Source organism: Gorilla gorilla, chromosome 18 (genome assembly GCF_029281585.2).
Source record: "Gorilla gorilla gorilla isolate KB3781 chromosome 18, NHGRI_mGorGor1-v2.1_pri, whole genome shotgun sequence".
NCBI classification, from domain to species: domain Eukaryota; kingdom Metazoa; phylum Chordata; class Mammalia; order Primates; family Hominidae; genus Gorilla; species Gorilla gorilla.
In genome coordinates this window covers 23793868-23819095 of record NC_073242.2, presented here as the reverse complement: position 1 = coordinate 23819095, position 25228 = coordinate 23793868, and the positions used below count along the sequence as shown (strand labels likewise).

General features: G+C 43.9%; 1 protein-coding gene across 3 annotated transcripts in view; it reads right to left on the bottom strand.

Annotated features, from left to right (window-relative positions):
• Nucleotides 1-25228, bottom strand: part of PRKCB (protein kinase C beta) — a 385313-nt gene that overhangs the window by 53470 nt on the left and 306615 nt on the right. For all 3 annotated transcript variants that reach the window (XM_019012417.4, XM_019012418.4, XM_055365530.2), the window contains one exon: nt 12316-12489. In XM_019012417.4, the coding sequence (XP_018867962.1) occupies nt 12316-12489 (174 nt within the window). The remainder of the gene's footprint in view (nt 1-12315; nt 12490-25228) is intronic.

Below are 25228 nucleotides of genomic sequence, written 5' to 3'. Positions count from 1 at the left end.
AGGTCACATACAAGTTGGTGGCAAAATGCAGACAGTAAGCCAGAACTGCCGACACCCAGCCCCTGGTTCTTTGGCTTTTTTTTTTTTTTAATAGAAAACAAGCCTAAAAATAGCATCTGTCTTTGCTGCACGTTGAAGAGAACCAAAACACTTGCTTTTAAAAATTATTTTTAAAGCTAGCAGATGGCATTGGCCACAGAGAGAGAAGTAAGTGAGAGAGAGATTTCACTTGCTTGCTTTCTGCTTGGAAGAACTCGGCTTGCCCCCTAGACTCATTAGTTGGAATCCCCACATCAGGGGATCGCTCCACTGTGGGTAAGGTCGTGTTTTGTGGTCTGTTTCTACCGCTAACCATATGCAGGGAAACCCTAAGATCTATCATCTTTGAACTGTACTGAGCATGTGACTTCAACACACCAGCGCCTAAGCTATTAAATGTTACGGTTGGCATCTCACTGTCCTTTTATTTCTGAACAAACACTTAATGATGCCCACTCTATGCCAGGAGCAACTCTATTGCCAGAGATGTTTCTGTGGATAATCCACGGTGCCAGATGTTAAGGATTCCCAGGCGAGGGACAAGGGCCAGATAAATTTCCAAATGGCCGTGTTTCCCAAAATGGGCAGGAGATCATTTTAGGTAGTCCATGGATGTATGATGGTTTCACCTTTATGGCTTTGTATTTGTTTTAACGTATATTGTGGAAAATACAACTAAGCACTTACGCTCCTGATTTGATGGCTATTATTGCTGGAGAGGGGGAGTAAAATTCATGGAGTCATATAAAAGAAAAAGGGGGAAAGGTAGGGTAAGACCAGATTATGATGCACTGCCTAAGACCATCCACCCAAACGCGACTTGTCTCCCAACCGGCTTTAAGATCTTTACCAAGTTTCTCTGCCTCCTCTACTAAAATTGACTTATTTTTTAAAAATATTTTTATTAACTCAGTTAAAAAAACTTACACACAATTATTTTAAAATTTTTTAACTTCATACCAAAGTCATAAACGGAAATTCATCCCCTCTGTAGAAAACAAGTACATATCTGGACCGGGTGCGGTGGCTCCCACCTGTAAGCACTTTGGGAGGTCAAGGTGGACAGATCACTTAAGGCCAAGAGCTTGAGACCAGCCTGGCCAACATGGTGAAACCCTATCTCTACTAAAAATACAAAAATTAGCCAGGTATGGTGACACACACCTCTAATGTCAGCTATTCGGAAGGCTGAGGCACAAGAATGGCTTGATCCCAGGATGTGGAGGTTGCAGTGAACCCAGATCCTGCCACTGCACTCCAGCCTGGGGAGGAGTGAGACCCTGTGTCAAAAAAAAAAAAAAAAAAGAAAGAAAGAAAGAAAAGAAAAAAATCTTTACTAAGTTTGTCTGCCTTTTCTACTAAAATTGACTTATTTTAAAAGTATTTTTATTAACTCACTTAAAAAAAACTTAAACACAATTATTTTAAAAATTTTAAATTTCATACTAAAGTCATAAATGGAAATTCATACTCTCTGTAGAAAAGAAGTGCATATCTGGAGTCCATCATCTTTATGCAATATCCAGTCTGGCTCTGGTACATCAATCCTTTAAATGACTTATTTTAAAAATAAATGCAATGTGTTCATGTACCACCAGGTTCATCTCCCACTCCACAGTAAGCAACATCAAAATCTGGAAAACATTGTCAGAGGCAATCTAGAGCCAATCTGGAGCAGAGAAGTGAGTTTTAGAACTTTCATCGAGCGCTTATTTTTGCAAGTCATGGCATTAGGCAGGCATTAAAAGGATGAAAACGATGAATAAGGTTCAGGCTTGCCCTCAGGGAATTCAGAATCTTGGTTAAAACAAGTATACAACTAATTCAAACCCTAATCTGAAATAGAATGTGGCTGGGCACAGGGGCTCATGCCTGTAATCCCAGCACTTTGAGAGGCTGAGGTGGAAGGATCGCTTCTGAGCCCAGAAGTTCCAGACCAGCCTGGGCAACATGGCAAGACCCTGGCTCTACAAAAAATAAAAAAATTAGCCAGGCATGGTGGCGCACACCTGTAGTCCCAGCTACTCAGGAGGCTCAGGTGAGAGGATGGCTTGTGCCCAGGAGGTCAAGGCTGCAATGAGCAGTGATTGCACCATTGCACTCCAGCCTGGGTGACAGAGTGAGACCCTGTTTCAAATAAAAGTAAATAAATAAATAAAATAGAATGTGATAAAAGAAAGTGCATGAGAGGCATAAAGAGTGAACTATGGGGGCTTCGGCTAACTAAATGGACCTCACATACTGCCTCTAATTCTTACATATTATTCCCCTCCATAGCACCCTTAAATTTGCCTTTGTTCCCCATTCCTCCTACGAAATTATTGCAAAATCTTCCTTATCACCACACTCAGTGTTTTTTGATTAGGGCTTATTTGTTGGACTCTAATATATGAAAATCAAAAAAAGTATTTCTTGCGTATCGACTTGAAGTCCAGATTGGCTCTCTCCTACTTACTCAATTTTCCAAGAAGAACTTGTCACAGCTCAGAATTTCAACTCTCATCTCGCTGGGCTGATGAGTCTTGACTTATATTTCTATCCTCTCCCTCTCTCCTGAGCTCCAGTCAGCTCCAGCTGGCTACAGGACATTTCTACGTGGGTGTTCCACCATCAACTCCAATTAAAAGCTCAGAAAGGCAAACTCACCATCTTTCTCTTCAAACTGGCTAGTCTGCTTGACTTTAAAGGGCTTCTTCAAAATTTTCATTGTTATTGTGATTCTTCATTACACTATTACCGCTGCCCTCTAAGCTTCAAGTGCCTTCAGGTAATTTAAAATTCCCTTTCTCCTTAATCTCTCATAATCAGTAAATAAATAAAACTAAATGTCTGTCTGTCACTACATTATGCAAAATGGTTGGCTAGAATTTCCCAAATTTGGAACATGAGTATGAGGATAGTCTGATTTAAAATGATGACTAGGTGGGAGGTGCAGAATTCACCTGGAGGTCTCCAGAGGAAGCAAGGGAATTCAAAGAGACAATCTTCCCCTAAGACAGCTGAAAGTGGAGTGTAACATGATGCCTGTGTGACTGCCAGGGGGACACTTGCCACTTTTAATCAGATACCATGAACAGAGAAAACCAACCACGTGGGCAGCTCTATGTATCATGCTCCAAGGGGAGTTGCTGCAAGAATTTGTCTATTTAATGATCTTTAATGATTTTCCAAGCTGGTCTGTGGATTCATCCCGTCTGGAAGCTGATCCCTTTATTGCTCAGAACCATCTGTTTCTCTCCAGAGAGGCTGTGTAGTGCTGTGGTTAAGAGCCCTGGTTCTGGTATCAGCTAGTCCTGGGTTCTAGTCACAGTTATACTGGATACTTGCTCTGAGACCTTGGGTCAGTTACTTAGAGTCTCTACCTTCCCAAAAGGGGGTAATGACAGCTTGTTCTTCATAGGGGTGTTGCCAAGATACATCAGATGACGCAAGTCAAGTCCATGCAAGCTGAAAAAGCCTTACCCAAGTAAGTGTGCACTCAATGACATGTGTTCACACACAACTTTTCCTTCCTCTGTATTTTATAGCCTTGCAATCACTGTTAGAATCAAGCAATTGATGCTCCTCTAGCTTTTTTGTTTGTTTGTTTTCAGCTTTCTAAGCCTTGTCCCTCCACATAGAGGCCAAAGTTTTCAAAGGCTAGAACTACCTCTATTCTTCCTCGGAATTCCACAGATCTTTGATTATTGAATGAATATGCAAAGGCCACCATCAAGAAAACAGAGAGCATAAGGCTGTGTCTATTCCTACCTGCCCCAGCTCTATTTGCCTGGGTTGCATTTCTGATTCATTTCCTGTACTCAAGATCCTTGGATGGCTTTAGTTGGCTAAAGCACTAACACCTGCCAAGCTCTCACCAGTTTCCTCCCCTGGGAGGCAATGATGCCATGTTTGTACCACTAGCCTATAACTATGTCCTGCTTGAATCCAGTTAGTCTCCTTGGACTCAAGATGGTGCCTCTCACCTGGCATGAGCACCAATTATTCCCTCCCTGTAGATACAACCCCTTTTAAAATGTTCCTAGCGAGTTAGTAGCAACCAATTGCCAGCTGATTGGGCCAGGAATAAACATCTGACCCAAGCTGAACCAACCAGATTCTCTTTCCCAGGACTATGATCTGAAATGCAGGGAATTTGCCAGATAGGCAAACTGCAAGGAGCTAACGAAGTCATGTTTACCAGGAGCAGGGAGAAACAAAGAAAGCAAGGGCAAAGAAACCTAGAAATCTATTCTAGACTGCTTTAGGATTACAGATTCTAGCTCCTCATGAGGCCCAGGTACACCTTTGTCTTTGGGTGGTTTCTTTCCAATAAAATCCTCTTTTTTGGGTTACCTGCATAGATTGCATAGTGGTCAAGTCAGGGCTTTTAGGGCACCCATCACCTGAATAAGGTACATTGCACGCATTAACTAATTTCTCATCAACAATCCTCTCCAGGCTGGGCGCGGTGGCTCATGCCTGTAATTCCAACACTTTGGGAGGCTGAGGTATGGGGACTACTTGAGCCTAGGAGTTTGAGACCAGCCTGAGCAACATAGGTCTCAACCCCATCTCTACAAAAAAATTTTAAAAAATTAGTCAGGCTTGGTGGTGCATGCCTGTGGTCCCAGCTACTCCGGAAGTCGAGGCAGGGGGATCGCTTGAGCCCAGGAGGTCCAGGCTGCAGTAAGCCATGATTATACCACTGCACTCCAGCCTGGGTGACAAAGGGAGATCCTATCTCAAAAAAAAAAAAAAAAAAAAAAAGTCTTCTCTGTTTTTTTGGAGCTATTGGAGCCAGTTTGGTGGGAGGCAGGGGAAGGGGTGTTTTGTTTCTTACAACTTGATCATTGCTGACTGAGACAACAGCCAGAGCCACCTGCAGCAATGCCCTTAAGTCCAACCATATCCTTGGGTACTGCTGCCAGCCCAGAGCTGAGCCCGAGTTACCAGGACCCCTGGGACATTCTCGGGGCTCATTCTTGGGCCATCAGGGGTCCACTCTACAAGTGGGAATCATCCTCACCCCCTCCCTGCCCTCTCTTGCATTCTGAATTGACGTTCCTCCCAGCATGCCTTGCAACTGAGTTATTGCTGGGCCATGGCAGCAAATTTGGGGAGGAAGTAACTTCTGTCCTTCAATGACTCATAAAATCTAATTCTATTTAAAAAAAAAAGAGGTGCATATGTTCAATTGAAAAGAAAACAGTTAAAATAGATGTTTTGCTAAAGAAACTTAACTGCCTGTGCCCACTGGCAGTTGGGAAATTGCATGAATGTGCAGGGCTGACAATTGTCCCTGAGAAAAACTGCAAAAGGAATGGAAGAAACATAATTCTTTTGTACCTATGCAGCAAGGTGCACCTCCAGTCCAGCTCTAATAATGCCGGAAACCTCCATTTCATGTTTATTATATTTTATTCACCATCTCTTTTAATCCTCCCTGATTATGCCCACTTTAAAGATGATGAAATCCATATTCAGAGCTGTTAAGTGACTTCCTAGAGGTCATCTAGCAAGCAATCACAGATCCAGATTCACCTGACTGTGGAGTACAGGCTTATTATCCCTTTGTGCTTCTAGGACAATTTGCCTAAACCATCTAATGAGCAAATCTCTGAAAACTCAACCCCCTTCTGGGAGCTTTTGCATCTATTTGGATATTAACTTTGCCATCTTGTGGTACGTTAAAAAAAACTTAAACAACTATATTATAACTACTTCTGCAATGATGTAAGTTCAAAAAGAAGGCACTTATCCACAGACCCCTCCCTAAATCAAATCAATATTTTGATTTGTTTATGTCCCCTTCTGATTCTTTTCCATGTGAATATTCAATTTTAACACACTTAAAATAATATCTTAAATAGGATTTAATATCCTGCATTTTCTGTTAACACCGTGCTGTGCATATGTTTGAAAGATATTTTTATTCCAATATAAGATTATTTCTGATGTAACTTTGCTTTTTTAAATAAGTTTTTAAAAATCGAATTTACATCATTTAAAAATTTATTTTTAAAAAATGATTTTGTACATTGCTGGTTGTCTCTTTCACTTTTATCCAGTATTTTGGCCACTTTTGAGATTTTTTAAAAGTCTATTAAGAATCTTTTATCTTTAAAATTCTAAGTCTCTGGAAAGAAAAACATCAAATTTACAGCACGTTATATTGGATTTGTCTCTTTTTTTTTAAAGGTAGCTGATTCAAAAAGAATTCTGGGTCACAAAATACAAAATGACAATCCACCGGGGCGACACCGGCCTCCTCGCTGTTCCTCAAACACGCGGAGCATGCTCACGCCGCGGGCATTCACACTCACTCTTCCTGCTGCCTGGAACACTCTGCCCCCAGATAGCCACATACCCTGCTCCCTTGCTTGCCCTGGTCTCTGCTCAGATGTCATCCTTATCAGAGAGACCTTCCTTGATGATTGTATCAAAAATAGCATCTCTCTGCCCCAATCCATCCATCTCCATCCTCTTTACTTTGTGTCATTATTATAGTTTATTATCAGTCTCCCCCAAGAGAATGTAAATTCCAAAGAAACAGGTTTTGTACCTCATCATGGTGATGCAATGGGGCCTGATACAATTATTTCAATGAATAAGTCTTTGTTGAAATAATCAATAAGCATTAGTACCCTCTGTATACAGGCAGCATACAGGCAGTAATACCCTCTGTATACAGGCAGTAATGCCCTTTTAGGGATATGGCCTATTACAGCTCCACTGCCTCCTCTGAAGCCCTGCTCTGCAGATCCAGGCCATGCAATGCTAGAAAATGAGCAGGAGCCAGATGACCATTTTCAAGGACATCCCCAGAAAGAGGTGTCACCTTCCTGCTCATTTTAGTCATGATAACGATGGCTTGCCTCATGTATATGCAGTGCTCCCTAAATTTTAATAATCATTCCCATGGATAAAATCTTATCTAATCCTTGCAATATCCCTGTAGGATAAGCGGAGTGACTTCCATAGTATTAAAAAAAAAAAAAAAAAACAGAAAAAAAAACACCCAAAGGGCTATTAGAAAACCTGAGCTCAAGCCCTGGAACTGCCACTTACCAATTGTGGAACTTGAGCCATTTCATCTTTCTGGGGGTCAGTTTCCATTGAATAGAAATGTGGACCATAATACTTATAGTGCTTTTGTGAAGATTAGATGTGATCGTAAGAGTGAAAATATTTTATATTTTATTTTATTTTATTTTATTTTATTTTTTGAGACAAAGTATCAGTCTGTAGCTCAGGCTGGAGTGCAGTGATGCAATCATGGCTCACTGCAGCCTCGACCTCCCAGGCTCAGTTGACCCTCCCACCACAGCCTCCTGGGTAGGTGGGACTACGGGTGCGTGCATCACTCCTAGCTAATTTTTTGTAGAGATGGGATCTTGCCATGTTGCCCAGGATGGTCTTGACCTCCTGGATTCAAGCAATCCACTTGCCTACACCTCCCAAAGTGCTGGGGTTACAGGTGTGAGCCACTGTGCCTGGCTGTAAAGTGAAAATATTCTATAAGCCAAAACCAGGAATGTGAAGTTAAGGCACAGGTAGGTTAGCAAAGGCTTCTGGGTTTGGGGTTCTAGAGTCTTGCAGAGCAAATCTTAGCTCCACTACTTAGCAGCTGTGTGACGGTGCACCAGTTACTTAACTTCTCTGAATGTCAGCATTCTTGTCTGTAAATTAAAGTTAGTAATAGTACCTTTCCAATAGAGGTATCAGGAGGATAAAATGAGATAATACAGCTAGAGTGCTGAGTAGAGTGCCCAACCTATTACTGTTAGCTGCTGCTTTTTGTTCTTGTTTGTATCAGCATTGTCAAGGCCATTTTGGTGGCAACTCAACATGATGTACTAACAAAAGCTTGGGCTCTGAGCTCAATGAGCCAATGACCCAGTGCTGTGTTGAGGAAGAACTACCATGCAGCCCTGATTCTCAATCCTTTCACCTGCAAAATGGGAGAGTAGATAATCCCTTTCACTGCAAGATTTTTGTGAGGCTGGAATGAAGCAACGTTGTTGAAGACCCATGCATGGTAGAGGCTCAGATGGAACATCAAGTTTTATGCAGAGATAGGGAAGCTAAGAGGTGGAGGTAGTGTGGCTTCACTGAACAGGTGAGAGGTGACCATGGCTAGATTAGAGCACAGGCTCCTGGTGGAGCCTGGAGACAGGCCTGCAGGAGGGATTCTAACCCAGGGGTGTCAGATGGAGTGGTCTTTGGGTGATCCACACTCAAAAGACTTCAGGCTGGGTGTGGTGGCTCAACTTGTAATCCCAGCACTTTGGGAGGCTGAGGTAAGAGGATTGCTTGAGCCTAGAAGATTGAGACCAGCCTAGGTAACATAGCAAGACCCTGTTTCTACAAAATATTTTTAAATATTAACTGGGTGTGGTGATGCATGCTTGTAGTCCTAGCTACTAGGGAGGCCGAGGCAGGAGGATCTATTGAGCCCAGGAGCCCAAGGCTGCAGTGAGCTATGATTGTTTCACTGCACTCAAGCCTGGGCCACAGAGCAAGACCCTGTCTCTAAAAATACATATACTTATACATATACACACACATACACATACACACACATACACATACACACACATATACATATACATATACATATACATGTTTTTTAAAAAAGATCTCAGAGCATAGCAATTAAATGCAAAACTCCTTAAAGCCAGACTGCCTGGGTTCAAATCCTGGCCCTGAAATGTACTAGCTGTGTGGCCTCAGTCCCCTGGTCTACACAATGGGAATGATGACAGAACCTATCTAAGTTGTCAAGAGACTTAAAATTGTTTGCCTTGTGCCTCACATATAGTAGGCATTATTATAAGTCTTTGAAAATAAATTTAATTTATGCAACATTAAAATATATGTGCTTAGCCCACAAAGAAGTGAGAAAAAATTTAAATTGGAGCATTTCACTCAATGAGCATATGCGCAGAGTGCAGGTGAGATGGAAGGGGATCTGCTCTTCCTTCAGCCAACTGCACTTGGCATCTCAGGGTCTCTTGCTTGCAGTGAGTGCGTCTCTCCAAGCACTTTTTTCTTTCAATCAATACAATCCCTAGAGATAGGTTAAAGACTTCATCAGACCCTCAACAACTGAGAAAGCAATCTGTTCCATCCTTGGACTTGTCGGTTGGGGAGATTCTGCATTGGTCTCCACATGGGGAGGCCTTCATTCCCATGTGTATTAGTCCATTCTCATTAGTCCATTAGACATACCTGAGACTGGGTAATTTATAAAGGAAAGGAGTTTAATTGACTTGGAGTTCAGCATGGCTAGAGAGGCCTCAGGAAACTTACAATCACGGCAGAAGGGGAAGCAAACGTGTCCTTCACATGGCACCAGCAAGGAGAAGTGCAGAGCGAAATTGGGTAAAAGTCCCTCATAAAACCATCAGATCTCGTGAGAATTCACTCACTCTCATGACTAGCATGGAGGTAACCACCCCCACGATTCAATTACTTGCATTGGTCTCCAACATGGGAGGCCTTCATTCCCATGTGTATTAGTCCATTCTCATTAGTCCCTTAGACATACCTGAGATGGGATAATTTATAAAGGAAAGGGGTTTAATTGACTCGGAGTTCAGCATGGCTAGAGAGGCCTCAGGAAACTTACAATCATGGCAGAAAGGGAAGCACACGTGTCTTTCTTCACATGGCAGCAGCAAGGAGAAGTGCAGAGCGAAGTGGGGTAAAAGTCCCTCTTAAACCATCAGATCTTGTGAGAATTCACTCACTATCATAACTAGCATGGAGGTAACCGCCCCCATGATTCAATTACCTCCCACTTGGTCCCTCCCATGACATATGGGGATTATGGGAACTACAATTCAAGATGAGATTTGGGTGGGGACACAGCCAAATCATGTCACCATGCAAGACCCAAACCCACTGGGCTCTTGTGTTCTAGGCTCTCCTGGTTCTCAGTCTCTCTTCCCTGGCACATGACAATCCCTGGAGGGGACCCAGACTTCTGCAAAATTTCCATGTACACCCAGCCCCTACTCTCTAATTCCAGAAAGCATATTGAAATATAGGTGAGTAGGATGGTTCAATATTAAAAGAATAATCTCAAGTCTACTCTATTTAATCATTTTTAAAATAATAAACCACAAACAAAGATGCTACAATGAACATTAGTCACCCATGATTCATTTCTCCCACTCTCAACATATCCAACTAAAATGGAAAACTGCTGCTGCTCAGCCTCTATGCTGGGCACAAGGTCCCTTTCTTACTTAGTTGATTTACTGGACGGAGACTGTCCTTTGCCTGATGATGTCAATGAATCCATCTGGGGATAACCAATGGAAAAGGGAGAAGGTAAGGGAGTAGGGGAGCCTAGAGGTTTAAATCCCAGCCTTGTCTCTATCACCACTTGAACACCTTTAGGCCTTAAATCTCCATGGTAAGACTAGAGATTTGGACTAGTAAGGTTAGGTGTACCCTTTCCTGGTCTTTGCCAAGTCTCCACTGCATGATGTAAATTATCATTCACTTAATATTTTCCTTTCTATTGTCTCTTCTTCCACTCAAAACAGTTTATTTTAAAAGCCAACTTTGGCCGGGCATGGTGACTCATGCCTGTAATCCCAGCACCTTGGGAGGCCGAAGCAGGTGAATCACTTGAGTCCAGGAGTTCAAGACCAGCCTGGACAACATGGTGAAACCCGGTCTCTACTAAAAGTACAAAAATTAGCTGGGTGTGGTGGTGTGTGCCTGTAGTCCTAGCTACTAGGGAGGTTGAGGTGGGAAGATCACTTGAGCATGGGAAATCGAGGCTGCAGTCAGCCATGATCATGCCACTGCACTCTAGCTGGGGAGACAGAGCCAGACCCATTTAGAAAAAAAAAAGCCAACTTTAGCCACCCTTGGAGCACAATAGTGAACCAATTTATTATCTTGAGAACTACTAAATAAAGAGAAAGAATCAAGCATTTATCCTGCCTTTCTCACAGGAACTATACCACTAGGGAACTAAGTAATAGGTGAAGGGAGGCCCTTCTTTATAAAGGCATTCTCACTAGTAAATGAAAAATAAATGATAGAATTAGGATATCACCATTTTACAATCCCTAATGAGTTAACAGATCTAGGCACCAACCATCAGTCGCTGCCAACTTCACTATGAGAGACAACAAGCCATTATACAACTTCAGATGAAAGAACAGGTCACCATCTATGGTCTTGCCAAAGAGATCCTAGCTGAGTCTGACCAAGCCTCCAGAACCAGCTGTCAATTGCACGAAATACAGAAGACAGAGGAAACGTGTTGAGGTGCCCCAAGGCTGTACAGTCAGTGAAATCCAGACTGTGAAAATGCTACAGGTCACACAGCCCAGGATACCTTCAGCAGATAATAGAACAGATAAAAGAAAAGAATTAAAGAGAGAGGGAAATCACTAAAGACATCAAATTAGATGCAAAGTACTCTAGTGTCCCATCTCATATATGGGTTGGGATCTAAAATCAGTCACTCTACTCAGTAAGTTGAGAACTGGATAGAGTCAAAATTAATCTTGAAAAGTCCCCAAAACATCTTAAGTCACCAGGTCTTTGGCCCTGAGAATCCTAAAAGGCATCAATTAACTTTGTACCCCTTTGCATTTGGACTCTGGCCTCTCCATCCCTGGGTATGGAAACCAAGGTCTAATTTGAACAGGGAAAGGTAAGAGGTTACTTAAAGCAGGGACTCTTGCTCTTGCAGATAGGGTTGAAATCACAGTCAAGAGCAGAAAATGGACAAATGGACAAGTGCTCCCTTCTCACCTTGGCAGCCATGGCTCTGAACTCACTAGCTCTTTCCCAGGACACTGTGTACCTTCCCTGAGAGTCCTCGAGGGCTGTGTTCTCAGGCAACATCCTCCCTCCAATGAGGCCCATGCAAAGGCCTCAGGCAACCTGCAGAGATGTACTTGTGCATTTATCCAAAGGTCTGGAGGGCTGAATGGAACCATCTAGATCCACAAGCTGTGAACCTTTTCACCCAGCTCCTGTCCCCAAGTCACTCCTTGCTGTCAGAGAAAGGCCCTGCTCTGTTGATTATAAAACCAGTTGCCTGAATTCCTTTATCTAAGTTGAGACAGCATCTGTCTCAGGGGAGAGCGTTTCTCAGTAGCAACCTCAGAACTCTCAGCTGACTTCCCTGGGCCTTACATCTTTCTGTGTCTAGAAAGGGAAGGGTGCAGGTATCTCTGTGCTGGGTGCTGCTAAGATAGCTTTGGCCAAAGCCTGGTGAAGCCCTGGAGGTGGAATACCCAGGGCCATGGGACAAGTTACCATGGTCTGGAAGCAGGAGTGGAGCTGGGTCAGGAAGGGTGGCTTCCCGGGCAGGGCCAACACCCGCTTCTCCACCATAGTGCACTCCACGTCATCATCTTGGATCACAACGTCCTTCTTCAGGATCTTCACAGCATAGAGCTCATCTGTGCCTTTTCGTTCTGAAAGCATGACCTGGGAAAGAGAGCAAGCATGTCAGGGCAGTTGGAAGGAGTCTGGGGGCCAGTTATGAGCAGCTGGTGTTCATTTGTAGCCACACTTAGCTTTGTATAGGTGCCTTCTGTTGACTCTGAAACAACAGGTAATGTTTTCTATTGACTTCACACTTTTATATTTTCAGACACAGGGTCTTGCTCTGCCACCCAGCCTAGATTGCAATAGCATGATCATGACTCACTGCAGCCTAGAGGGTAGTAACATGATCATAGCTCACTGCAGACTCGAACTCCTGGGCTCAGTGATCCTCCTGCCTCAGCCTCCCAAGTAGCTAGGGCTACAGGTAAGTGCCACCATGTCCGGCTAATTTTTTTATTTTTTATTTTTTGTGGAGACAAGGTCTCACTATGTTGCCCAGGCTGATATCCTGACCTCAAGCAATCCACCTGCCCTGGCTTCCCAAAGTGCTAAGATTACAGGGGTGATTCTGCATCCAGCCCTGACCTCGCACTTTGAATAGCTGAACTCAATCAAGAGAGGATGGTTCCAGGGGAGATGATTGTATATTGATCCCTCTGAGGTAACAGGCAATGTGTCAATGCCTAGCTAGAAGGTAAGCCCCATGAGGGCAAGTATCTTTGCTGTTTTGGTTTACTGGTGTAACCCAAGAGCCTGCAATAGCTCCTGGCTCATAGTACATGTTCAATAAATGTTTGTTGAATGGCAGAATGAGTGAACGACTGACAAAACTAAAATTAGGGCACTTGTTCCTTTATTAATTCAAGTATTTAATGTTCACTAAGAACCTGCTAAGCACTGGGGATACAGCAATAAAGAAAAAGCACGTTCTCTGACCCTTAACTCCAGAGAGGAAGAAATATTTTGCAAATTAATTACAGAGATGATTAATTTAATATTTTAACAGCCTCTCCTGTTATCTTGGGGCTTCCTTCTATGGGCTGTGCTGTGGTCATATTCAGGGCCAGTTAACCGGTGTGGCTCACAGACACATCGGTATTTTCTGCGTGTCACCCCCTCTCCCACTCTCCCAACCGGGGGAATATTCTTTGAATATTCTTTGGTTGTGATTATGCCAGAGAGAACAATGACCAGCAGATTGTCTCAAGAAGCCTTGTAGGAAGCACAAGGCAGAACCCCATTACGAAGAGTCCTAACCTGGTTTGGGGACTTCTAGGAAGGCTTCCTGGAGGAAGAAAGAATCAGATTGAAGTATTCACTGCATGCACTGTGTCAGATATTTTGCAGGCAACAATACTAACCACCATTACATTTTTGAGCACTTTTCTACTGACCAAACAATTCCAGGTTTTCACTTATTGTTACTCATTTGTATTGCATAACATCATAGGAAGTAGGTGCCATTGTGAATCCCATATTGCAGGAAATTAAGGCTCAGGAGGGTAAGGGAACCAATCAGGGCCAGAGTTCAGGTGATTGAGGAAATTAGATGCTACACTCAACTCAGCTGGAGGACCAGAGGATGCAACAGAGGACTCAGGCTAGAAGGGGTGACACACAGAATAAGCTTAGCAGCAGGAAGGCAGCTCTGCACACCCCACTCAGCTCTTATCCCAGCAGCAAAAGTTCTGGCTAAACTCATGCACAGAAGCTTCCAGATCATGCACCCATGCACTGAAGCTTCCGAGCTGAGCTTGCCAGCTCACAGCATTCCTATCTCCTGTCCTCACGATCTTCTCTCTCATCACAGCCACAGTGACAAAGGCCAGGCAGATGCAGGGATTTGGGACACCTTAGGAAGAGGGTCCCTGTCACACACTTCCACAGCAAGAGAACTCTTTTTAACCTCTTTCTTCCCCAGCACCACAATAAAAAAGAAAAGCTGCCAGTCTGAGTGGCTCCTGCAGACCCTCTGCTTACGTGCATGGCAAGACAGGGCTCCAAGTGCTAGGATGGGCACCTTCAGTTTATTTCCTGCCTCCCTCTGTTCTCTCCCTGGTACCCAAGGGCTGTATTTTCCTTCCTCAATGCTTACTAACACAGAAACAATGACTCAAGGGAGTCACTTTCCTAAGATGTAGAGTCAGGTGGAGACAGGGACTTCCTGCTCCTGGATTCCAGAGAGAGCTGGGGCCGGGACATGTGCAGGGAGGGGGCAGGGAGGTGACTTAGCTGGAAGACAAGCGAGCAGAGGGATTGGAGATGGAAAGAAGAAGAGTTTTCAGCTGAGAAACTCCAGAGCCCAGTAAGAAGGGCTTGGTGCTGAGCTGTCCTTGACAGTGGACACCCTCTGATATGGTTTGGCTGTGTCCCCACCCAAATCTCGTCTTGAATTGTAGCTCCCGTAATTTCCACATGTTGTGGGAGGGACCTGGTGGGAGATAATTGAATCATGGGAGCGGTTTCCTGCCTACTGTTCTAGTGGTAGTGAATAAGTCTCACAAGATCGGATGATTTTATAAGGGGTTTCCCCTTTCGCTTAGCTCTCATTCTTTCTTGACTGCTACCATGTAAGACGTGACTTTAGCCTTCCACCATGATTGAGGCCTCCCCAGGTCCATTAAACCTCTTTTTCATAAATTACGCAGTCTCGGGTATGTCTTTATCAGCAGCATGAAAACAGACTAATACACTCTCCCTGACCCATCACCACCGGTCAAGGCACCATCCAACAATCCTGAATATCTGCAACTACCTCCCATTCCCCCAACCAAAACGAGAGAAGGAGGGGCCCTAGACACCTTCAGAGCAGATGCAGTCATGATAGGACATCTTAGCCTTCCGCATGGAAGAGAGACAGGGCAGAATGGCTGGGAATTTCCCCCTTCACCAGGGACAGGGGTGGACATCCTACATCTGTGTCAATTACCCCCATTTCGTAGACAAACACACTGAGGCTCGGGGAGATTAACTTGCTTCAGCTAATGACTGTTCTGAAAATGCAGCTCTGACTGTGCCACTTGAATGCTGAAAGCCCTTCAGTGGCTCTTGAAAGCCAAACAATTCCATGACCACATCCTGTTCTTTCTTTTCCTTTGAACATTTGACTCCCACTGTCTATGACGTCCTTCCATGCTCTTGCACTGCTTTGAAAATCTGAGATTCCACTGGGCTGTTATCTCCTCCTCTAATCTGGAGGTTCCATTCAGACCAAATCGGCCACTACCTCCTCTGGGCACCAGGGCTGCTTTGTAACTATGTCAGTTACTGTAGCTCAGGCATTTCCGCACTTCAATCATTCATATCCATTTTTTCACATTTCTTCCTGCCACCTAAACTGTTATTTGCTTAGCATTTTAAAAATCTAGTCACATTTCAACTTAACTAAATTTGAAAAGGAAACTTTATATCACCACTATTAATGGCAAGCCTGTATCACAAGTCACAAATGGAAGATAAGCATAAAAATAAATAAAAGCAAAGCGGTGCCAGTAAATTCTAGCTATATACTGCTGGCTGCTGAAGGTTCTGAGTCAGGCTCTGCATCTTCTCCTTGTTAAAGGAAAAAATTGTATTAGAAAGTTGTTAGAGAGCATATTGTCATCAAATGAGATTTGCTTGTTCAAGTAATTAGAAAGAGTAAAAGAAGACGCAGAAATAACCTTATCATAACGTGATTTAATTTTATTTAATAGTGCAACTACACGGCACCTAAAACAATCTCAAGTAGCAGTTGAAATCTTCTTGCAAATCAGCAATGCTATGTGCTCCGCATCGTAGGAGATACTATTGCATTTGTACAGATAGTTTTAAAAATCAATAAACAGGGGTGTGTGAAGATTTCCAGTGTCTTGCCCTGTCCTCAACAACATGCCCTATACTGATTAACGGAAAACAGAACGGACATGCATAAGGCATAGCAAAAATTTAGACATAGAAGCGAACTGAATTCTAGAGCAGGAGTCAGGACAGTTTCTCTATAAAGGGCCAAACAGGAAATATTATAGGCTTTGCGGGACGGTCTGGATCAAGAGAATGAGTGTGGCCGTAGTCTAATAAAACTTTATTTACAAAAATAAGCAATAGCCTGGGCTCCAATAGTTTGCTGACCCTTGTTTTGCAACAAGTGTTTCAAGAAGGATCAGGGAAAATAAGAGTAACCACATGATAAAAAATGACTGCAGTTTAATTTGGAAATGAAAACCCTAGCATGCCTTTCACTTCTTCCAACTCTGTGTTATTAGAAGAACCTTCTGATTGGGCAGTGGACACAGCTGGTCACAGCTGATTGGATCAGAGGTAAGTTCCTCAACCTGAGCCAAGCCAATCGGATTCCCCCTCCCAAGAATTTGAATTAGGGTACTCTGAGGAGTCAGTCCTGGGTCCCTCAACAGAGAATACACAGATGTTCCTAGAGTGGTCCTTTTTTTGTTTTGTTTTGTTTTGTTTTCTGTTTTTCGTTTTTGAGACAGATTCTCACTCTGTTGCCCAGGCTGGAGTGCAGTGGCATGATCTTCGTTCACCTCCTCCCGAGTTCAAGCAATTCTCTTGCCTCAACCTCCCAAGTAGCTGGGATTACAGGCGTCCACCACCGCACCTGGTTAATTTTTGTATTTTTAGTAGAAATGGGGTTTCACCATGTTGCCCCAGCTGTTCTGAAACTCCAGACCTTCAGTGATTCGCCCATCTAGGTCTCCCAAAGTGCTAGGATTACAGGCATAAGCCACCACACTCAGCCTAGCGTGGTCCTTTTCTACCACTGTGCAGGCAAAGAGGAATAAAATAGATGTTTGAGGCAGGGGGAAAAAACAAAGAAGGTAAGAGAACAAGCAGAGGCCTTGCTTTCAGTTTCCAATCTCTCATGAGGCTTAGCCATTTTCTGTTTGAAACCTTTATATCCCTCCAATAAAGTTATTTTTATTTATATTACTTTGAATGGATTATGTATCTTAGAGATCCCTAAAACAAAATTATTACATAGGTAGCTCAAATTCTTAATAATAATTAAAATACATGAAGCCAAGTAGCATCATGTCAGTATGTGACCTAAAACAAGGCAAATTCCAGTCTTTATAAAGGACTGCGCCTCTTGCCTATGTCAGAATCACTTGAGGGTCTTTGCTTACCATATAGATTCCAAGCACTCCCTCACCTTCAGGAGCTCTGGGCTGTGACCTGGGAGTCTGCATTTTAATAAACATATTCTTCCTATGTTGATTATAATCACCAGATATTATCAAAATTGATTCATTTAATAAGGTGGCTAGGAGATGTCAGTAGGTAAAGCTGACAGAATCCTTCCATCCTGATTTTCCTAACACTTTCTCAGCAGTCATTAATAGGATGAGAGAAAACTTTCCTTTTCTTCTTAATATTCTAATCAAGCTTTCATTTTCGATATAAATCTCTCTGTCCTCTCTTGGAGTTACATTTTGAGAGCTGTCCCCATAGCACGAAGGAAGTGATACTTTATAGAGGTTTTAAAACATGTCTACAAATATTTGATACTCCTCCAATCAGAGCCAGAGTCTCTGAACCTGGGCAGGCACTGCGGCTGCCTTAATGAACAGAATGTGGTGAAGAGACCCTGCAAGACTTCTGAGGCTGTAGCTTCTGTCAGTTTCTTTCCTTTCTACCCCAAGACACAATGCTAGACCAGGGAACAAGACCCCATGAAGAAACCCTAGTACTACATGATAAGCTTGATGACCAGGCAGCCCCAGGTGCTCCAGCCAGTGCAGGAAAAACCTCAAGCCACAACCAACCAGTGATCATTCCCAATCTCCTGACCCACAGAAACCATGACAGATAATATAGGATGGCTGTTGTTTTAAGCTTCTATGTTTTGGAATGACTTGCTACATAGCAATAGATAACCAGAACAGATTTATCAAGTCCCTCTTTCTCTATAAAGGGCCAAGCAGGAAATATTATAGGCTTTGCAGGGCGGTCTGGATCAAGTGAATGAGTGTGGCTATGGTCTAATAAAACTTTATTTACAAAAATAAGCAGTAGCCTGGGTTCCAATAGTCTGCTGACCCTCGTTTTAGAATAAGTGTTTCAAGAAGGATCAGGGAAAAGAAGAGTAACCACATGATCAAAAATGGCTGCAGTTTAATTTGCAACCCAGCTTGGTCAGCAGTGGTCCCTGCCACCTTGGGTTTGGTTATGCATGCTCTTTTCAATCAATAATAACAATATTGTTTAAAGCTTCAATTGAGAGAGGCAACAGAGATGGAATTCATTGTGCCTTCCAAATGCATCAACTTTCCTAGTTTTATCCAGCACCTAGAAGGCTAGACAATTCATTCAGTTAACATTAATTTAGGGTCTAGGATGTGTCAGACACTGAGATAGGCACCAGGAATGCAGAACGACAAGGTTCCTGCCCTCATGAAGCTTACACTCCTGTACAAATAACTACCTAACATCAATCATAATGAGACCCCTGAAACAGAAGTACACATTGCTCTTGGAGTGTTTAAATGGAAGACTTAACATCGCTGAGTGGGTCAGCAAAAGATGCTCTTCGGGAAGTGATGGTTAAGCTGACACCTGAAGTATCAATAGGACTAGCAAGGCGGGGACACAGGAGGCATATTTCAGCCAAAGGGAAAAGAACAGTGCTTCCTTAGGATTAAACGATCTGGATCTACAAACCTTGGCCTATGATTCCTATAAGGATATGAGCACTTAAGCTTCAGAAATCAAATTGCAGATGCTGACTCCCATCTCTCTGAGATGTAGCAGACAATTGTCTCTAATAGAATCAGAGAGATCCAGCCACCAAGTAGGGTGGCTGAACAAAGAATTTGTGATACTCAAAGGCCTAGTGTTTGTGCCAAGGAAAAAAAGGGCAACGTTGGGACAGTTTGGACTTTATAACAATAACCATGTACATGCCCACTGATTACTTCCAATATGCATTATCTTATTTAATTCCCACAGTAAATACGTAAGGTGGAAACTGCTGCTATCCCTATTTTACAGATGAAGAAGAGAGGGCTTAACAAAGCTAGGTGACTCGTCCGTATTCCACTAGGAAGTGACACCTAGTCACCTGTCCCCTAAATCCATGCCCTTAAACACACCCCATCATCAAGCCCTAAGTGCCAAGTGTTCAGTGGTGAGCAAATCAGTGCTGGAATATTTTAAATTCAGTTTTAGATCCTGGTCCTATTCCTCTTTTCCTATCCACCTTGCACATAGCCACAGTCATTTCCTTTTTCTATTTCTTATACAACCACTAACATTTTCTTGGCGAGATGAGCTTGGTGTGCATTCATGCTGCAGTCACGATTCCAGTTCTTCCATCAGGTCTACAAGCTCTACTGGGAATTTTGTTCTAGGCATGATGCTAGGCACTGGTGATGTGCCCAATAAGCAGGACAAACACGGCCCTGCTTCCATCAAGTGGCTTGGGCAGACCTTCTGCCTCCACATATGCTGTGAAGTTTTTTGTTTTTTTTTTTGAGACAGAGTCTCCTCTGTTGCCCAGGCTGGAGTGCAGTGGTGCGATCTCGGCTCACTGCAAGCTCCACCTCTCGAGTTCACTCCATTCTCCTGCCTCAGCCTCCCGAGTAGCTGGGACTACAGACGCCCGCCACGATGCCCGGCTAATTTTTTGTATTTTTAGTAGAGACGGGGTTTCATCGTGTTAGCCAGGATGGTCTCAATATCCTGACCTCGTGATCCGCCCGCCTCAGCCTCCCAAAGTGCTGGGATTACAGGCATGAGCCACCGCGCCCGGCCATATGCTGTGAAGTTTTGCCATGGGAGAGGAAAAGAGCAGAAAAGTAGCCATTGCCCTGGCTGGTGATGCCCACGTTCTAAAATGTTCCTTTAAATGGAAATGATCTCTTATTAATTGTCTCAAGCAGTTTCTGGAGCTTCCAGAAACTTTAATACCAACATATAGGGCGTGGGCTGTTTGTTCAGCTGTCCCTCTCTCTCCAGGGTGAGGATTCCAAACAGACTGAAAGGATGTGTTGAAGTGACGTTCTTATCAAATTCCAAGCCACATCTGTTCCCCAAGAATCTTCTGGGAGAGATGTGATAAATAGCAGAACTCTGATGACAGCAAATAAAACAGAGGAAAGTAGCCCAGGGATTCCTGGCTGGAAAGTTTGTGGTGATGAACTTTACTGGCGAATCCCAATGGCAAAGCGTGCCTGGAATCTCGGCCCCTGACTGTGGCCCAGCGTTGCATAATGGTTAGGGCATGGACTTTTAGAGTTAGAAAACCTGGTACGTGTCCAAGTTTTGGCACATACAAGCTGTACGACCTTGAGAAATTCACTGTTTTCTGAATCTCAATCTTCTCCTCATCTTATAAAATGGAGATGCCAACAATACTTTGCTTTTGGTGCTGCTGAGAGAGTTTTATGGGATAAAGTATCTTAGTGCACACCTTAACTTAGCACTGTGCATGGCAAATTATAAATATTTAATACCTGGTGGTTCTACTAGTTTCCTAGCATGACCAAAAGGAAGAGCCAAAACCTGAGTGACTTCACACAAAAGGAATTTATTATTTCAGAGTTCTGGAGGCTGGAAGTCCCAAATCAAGGTGTTGGCAGGGTTGGTTCCTTCTGAAGATTCTGAGGGAGGATCTGTTCCATCCACACCTCCCTCCTAGGTCCTGCTGGCTGCCAGCTACCCTTGGCACTCCCTGGCTTTTAAGCGCATCACTCCAATCTCTGCCTCTGTCTTCCCCTGCTATTCTTCCCTGTGTGTTCTGTCGGTATCCAAATATCCCTCTTCTTATGAGGACACCAGCCATTGGATTCAGGCCCACCCTAATCCAGAGTGACCACATCTTAACTTGCTTATACCTGCAAAGACCCTATGTCCAAGTGAGGCAACCTTCATTAGAAATTGAACATACATTGTTTACGAGGACACAATTCTACCCATTACAGTGGTGATCGTCAACATCATCTTTTCACCAAACAGCAAAGGGGGCTGATGGTGAGCTTTGTACAAAGCACCAACCTCCGGTTTTCAACTGGCCCGGGAGCTTTGTCCTGAGGGAGCAGTGCAAATGGCCACACTAGTGTGCAAGGGCAGAGACAGCCAGGGACCCAAGATCTTGCTTCCCAACTGCTCAACTTCAACATACACTTGCCACAAGTCCAAAGCCAAATCCAGTCACCCTCGGTTCCTCTCTCCTGTATCTCTCATCCAGTACAATCACAAGATTTGTCAGCTCTACATTCAAAATATATACTAAGTTCAACCTCTTTGCTGATCTGAGCCACCTTGATCCTTAGCCTGGTTTCCTGCAGTTGTCTCCTACCCTGTTTTCTGCTTCCCCTCTTCTCGCTCTCATAAACATTCTATTCTCTTTTTCTCTCTTTTTTGGTAGACATTAGGTCTCACTCTGTTGCCCCAGCTTGTCTGGAACTCCTGGCCTCAGGAGATCCTCCTACCTTGGCCTCCCAAAGTGCTGGATTACAGGCATGAATCACTGCACCTGGTCCATTCTATTCTCTATACACCTGAACGATGCTTTAGAAACTTAAGTTTGTTCATGTCACTCCACCTTCCTAAGGCTTTCCTCTGTCCTCCTACTGTACTTGGGACTCAATCTCACCTCTCAGAATCCCTGCCTTTTGCTCTTCCTGCCTGCATGACTCTTCCCCTAGGGACACTCAACAGTTTGCTCCCTCATCTTGTTCAGGTCACTCTAATGTGACCCTGTCACAACACCCTCCCTACCACCTTCTCTAAACTCATAGGCCCCATAGTCACTTTCCATCCCCTTCCCCTCCTTTGTTTTTCTTGACAGCACTTACCACACGGGCATTATATTAATATCTATCTGTTTATTTTTATCCCTCACAAGAGTGGAAGCTCCATGAGGGCAGGCATTTTCTTTGAGCTGCCCACTGTCATGTCCCCAACATCTAGCACACAGTTGACACTCAATACATATCCGTTGAATCAATGAATGAAAGGATTTCATGAGTAGGAGAAGTTGCTTTAAAAATCTCCCAGATCAAGGTCACTAAAGATCTTCAGTTCCTTGGGTGTCAGCATTGTTTAATTTACATAAGGCTCCGTCCAACTCATATTTCACAAAGAATTTGAGGGATCATTCAAGATTACATGAAACAAACCAGTGAATCTTCTGTAAATTATACTTCAACACAGGTGGTTAAAAATGAATGTAGTGGCCGGGCTTGGTGGCTCATGCCTGTAATCCCGGCACTTTGGGAGGCCAAGGAGGGTGGATCACTTGAGGTCAGGATTTCGAGACCAGCCTGGCCAACATGGTGAAACCCTGTCTCGACTAAAAATACAAAAGAATTAGCTGGGCATGATAGCACACGCCTGTAATCCCAGTTACTTGGGAGGCTGAGGCAGGAGAATCACCTGAACCCGGGAGGTGGAGGTTGCAGTGAGCCGAGAGATCATCATGCCACTGCACTCCAGCCTGGGTGACAGATCGAGACTCAGTCTCAAAAAGAAAAAAAGAATATAGTAAATACACGTGTATGTGTACATGTATGCATATATACTTTATAGATATATACTCTCTCTTTCCCTCCTTTGCCATCTCTCTCTCTCCTTCGTTCTCTTTTCTTTCTTTTCTCTCCCTCTTTTCTTCTCAGTCTCTCTCTTTCTCTCTCTCTCTTTCTCTCTCTCCTGCTTTCTCTTTCTGCTTCCTGGAAACCAAAGCAATCAGAAATACATGCAACATAACGAAATTCATATTTTCTATAATGAAAATCGTTTTTTGAGGAGAAAAATAAGCTTTCTCTAGAACTTAGATCTAAAAGAAATGTTTTGCAAGGATGTTTGAACACACTGTGCTGTGGATGATGTTCTTAATAACATCCCTGCAACAGAATCAGAAAAGGAGGAGGAGGAGGCAAGGAAGAAGAGACCAAAACATCTAGCACTGTCACAGTCTGCAAGCTTGACTAACAAACAGTGATTGGGAAAAGATTCTAACTTGAATTCAGATGGTGCATCTAAAATAGACAAAGAGACCTTTAGGGCTCTTAGGTCCCCACACACTAAATTGGGAGAAGAGCATCATTCAAGATTACATGAAACAAACAAGTGAGTCTTCTGTAAATTATACCTCAACACAGTAAGGTGTGGTGAGCTGAGGTCAACTTGGGGAGGGATAGACAAGCAAGTTACAGCTCATGTGTATATACTGTAGGCCTCCAGGGGACCACACGATCCCTAGTTCCCTCTCCCATGCCCCTCCCTCCCTAGCTCCCTCTCCCATCCCTACTAGGGAGCAGGCTTGTGGATGACACTGGGTATAGGATCAGGGTACTCATCTGTTGCAAGGACTATACCCTCCCTCTATCTTAAGATCCTATCTCAGCCGGGCATGGTGATTCATGCCTGTAGTCCCAGCACCTTGGAGGCCACGGCAGGTGGATCATCTGAGGTTAGGAGTTCAAGAACAGCCTGGCCAACATGGTGAAACCCCATCTCTACTAAAAGTACAAAAATTAGCCAGGTGTGGTGGTGCACATCTGTAATCCCAGCTACTCGGGAGGCTGAGGCAGGAGACTCCCTTGAACCAAGGAGGTGGAGGTTGCAGTGAGCCGAGATCACGCCACTGCACACCAGACTGGATGACAGAGTGAGACTCCATCTCAAAATAAATGAATGAAATAATAAAATAAAATAATAAAATAAGAGAAAGAGACCTTTAGGGCTCACAGGGTCCTCAAACACTAAATTGGCAGAAGAGCATCAGTAAGGTGTGATAAACTGAGGTCAACTTGGGGAGGGACAGACAAGCAAGTTACAGCTCATGTGTATATACTGTAGGCCTCCGGGGGACCACACGACCCCTAGCTCTGTCTCCCATGCCCAGCACTAGGGAGCAGGTCTGTGGACGAGGCTGGGTACAGGGTCAGGGTGCTGATCTGTTGCAAGGAGTGTACCCTCCTTCTATCTTAAGATCCCATCTCTTTGAGGATCCCCTTGCTCTCTGGGGCTATCTCCTGCGTGGATTCTTCCCAGTCCCCCTGAAGACCTGCAGAGGGTAGGTCAGATGAGCTCAACTCCAAGTTTTAAGGCAAATATGATCTCCTTCATTCCCCCAGCCCTTCCGTGGACGAGACTTGCCTGCTGCACTGAGCTGCTGTTTCTCCCTGCTGCATATTAGAACTCCCTGTGGAGGTTTTAGAAGCCGATGCTTGGGCCACAGTCTAGACCAATTAAATTGGAATCTTCTAAATATTGTGAGGCTGCCTGTGCCAGGCCTGGCCCTCACTGGGGGAGGACAGAGAGAAAAGCTGGCTAGAGGCCATCAGGGTGATCAGGGGCTGGAAAACTGAGCAAACGCCAACCACCTGCTCTTCCCGGGGCACTCACTCACTCAGGAGCAGGATTTCGAGAGAAACCTGGGTGCAGCTTGGTGCACCGAAGCTAATCAAATGGAGGTTAACTTCTGCATCCATGTCTTTACCACGTAGCAGGTATCCTGACCATCTCTGCCAGTAAGAAAGAGATTATGGCATCGACAGAGTCTGATGATCTGGAAGCTTATATCTAATTAGAATTATAGTCATAGAAGGTTCAAGTTCAGACTTTGGAATCATGAGCTCAAATCCTGCCTCTATCATATGGTTTGCTGTGTGTTCTTGGCTGAGTTACTCAACCTCTCTGAGTCTCAGTTCCCCAATCCATAAAAGGGGAATAATGACAGTTTCTCCCTCAGAAGGTTGTTGTGAGATCAAGTGACATAATGCAGGTTAAGCTCAGGGCCCAACACACAGCAAGCCATAATTATTAACTTGAAGGCACGATTATGGAGGATAAGAAGGATGTTCTAACTCCTGTGGGTGTGTATAGGGAATTC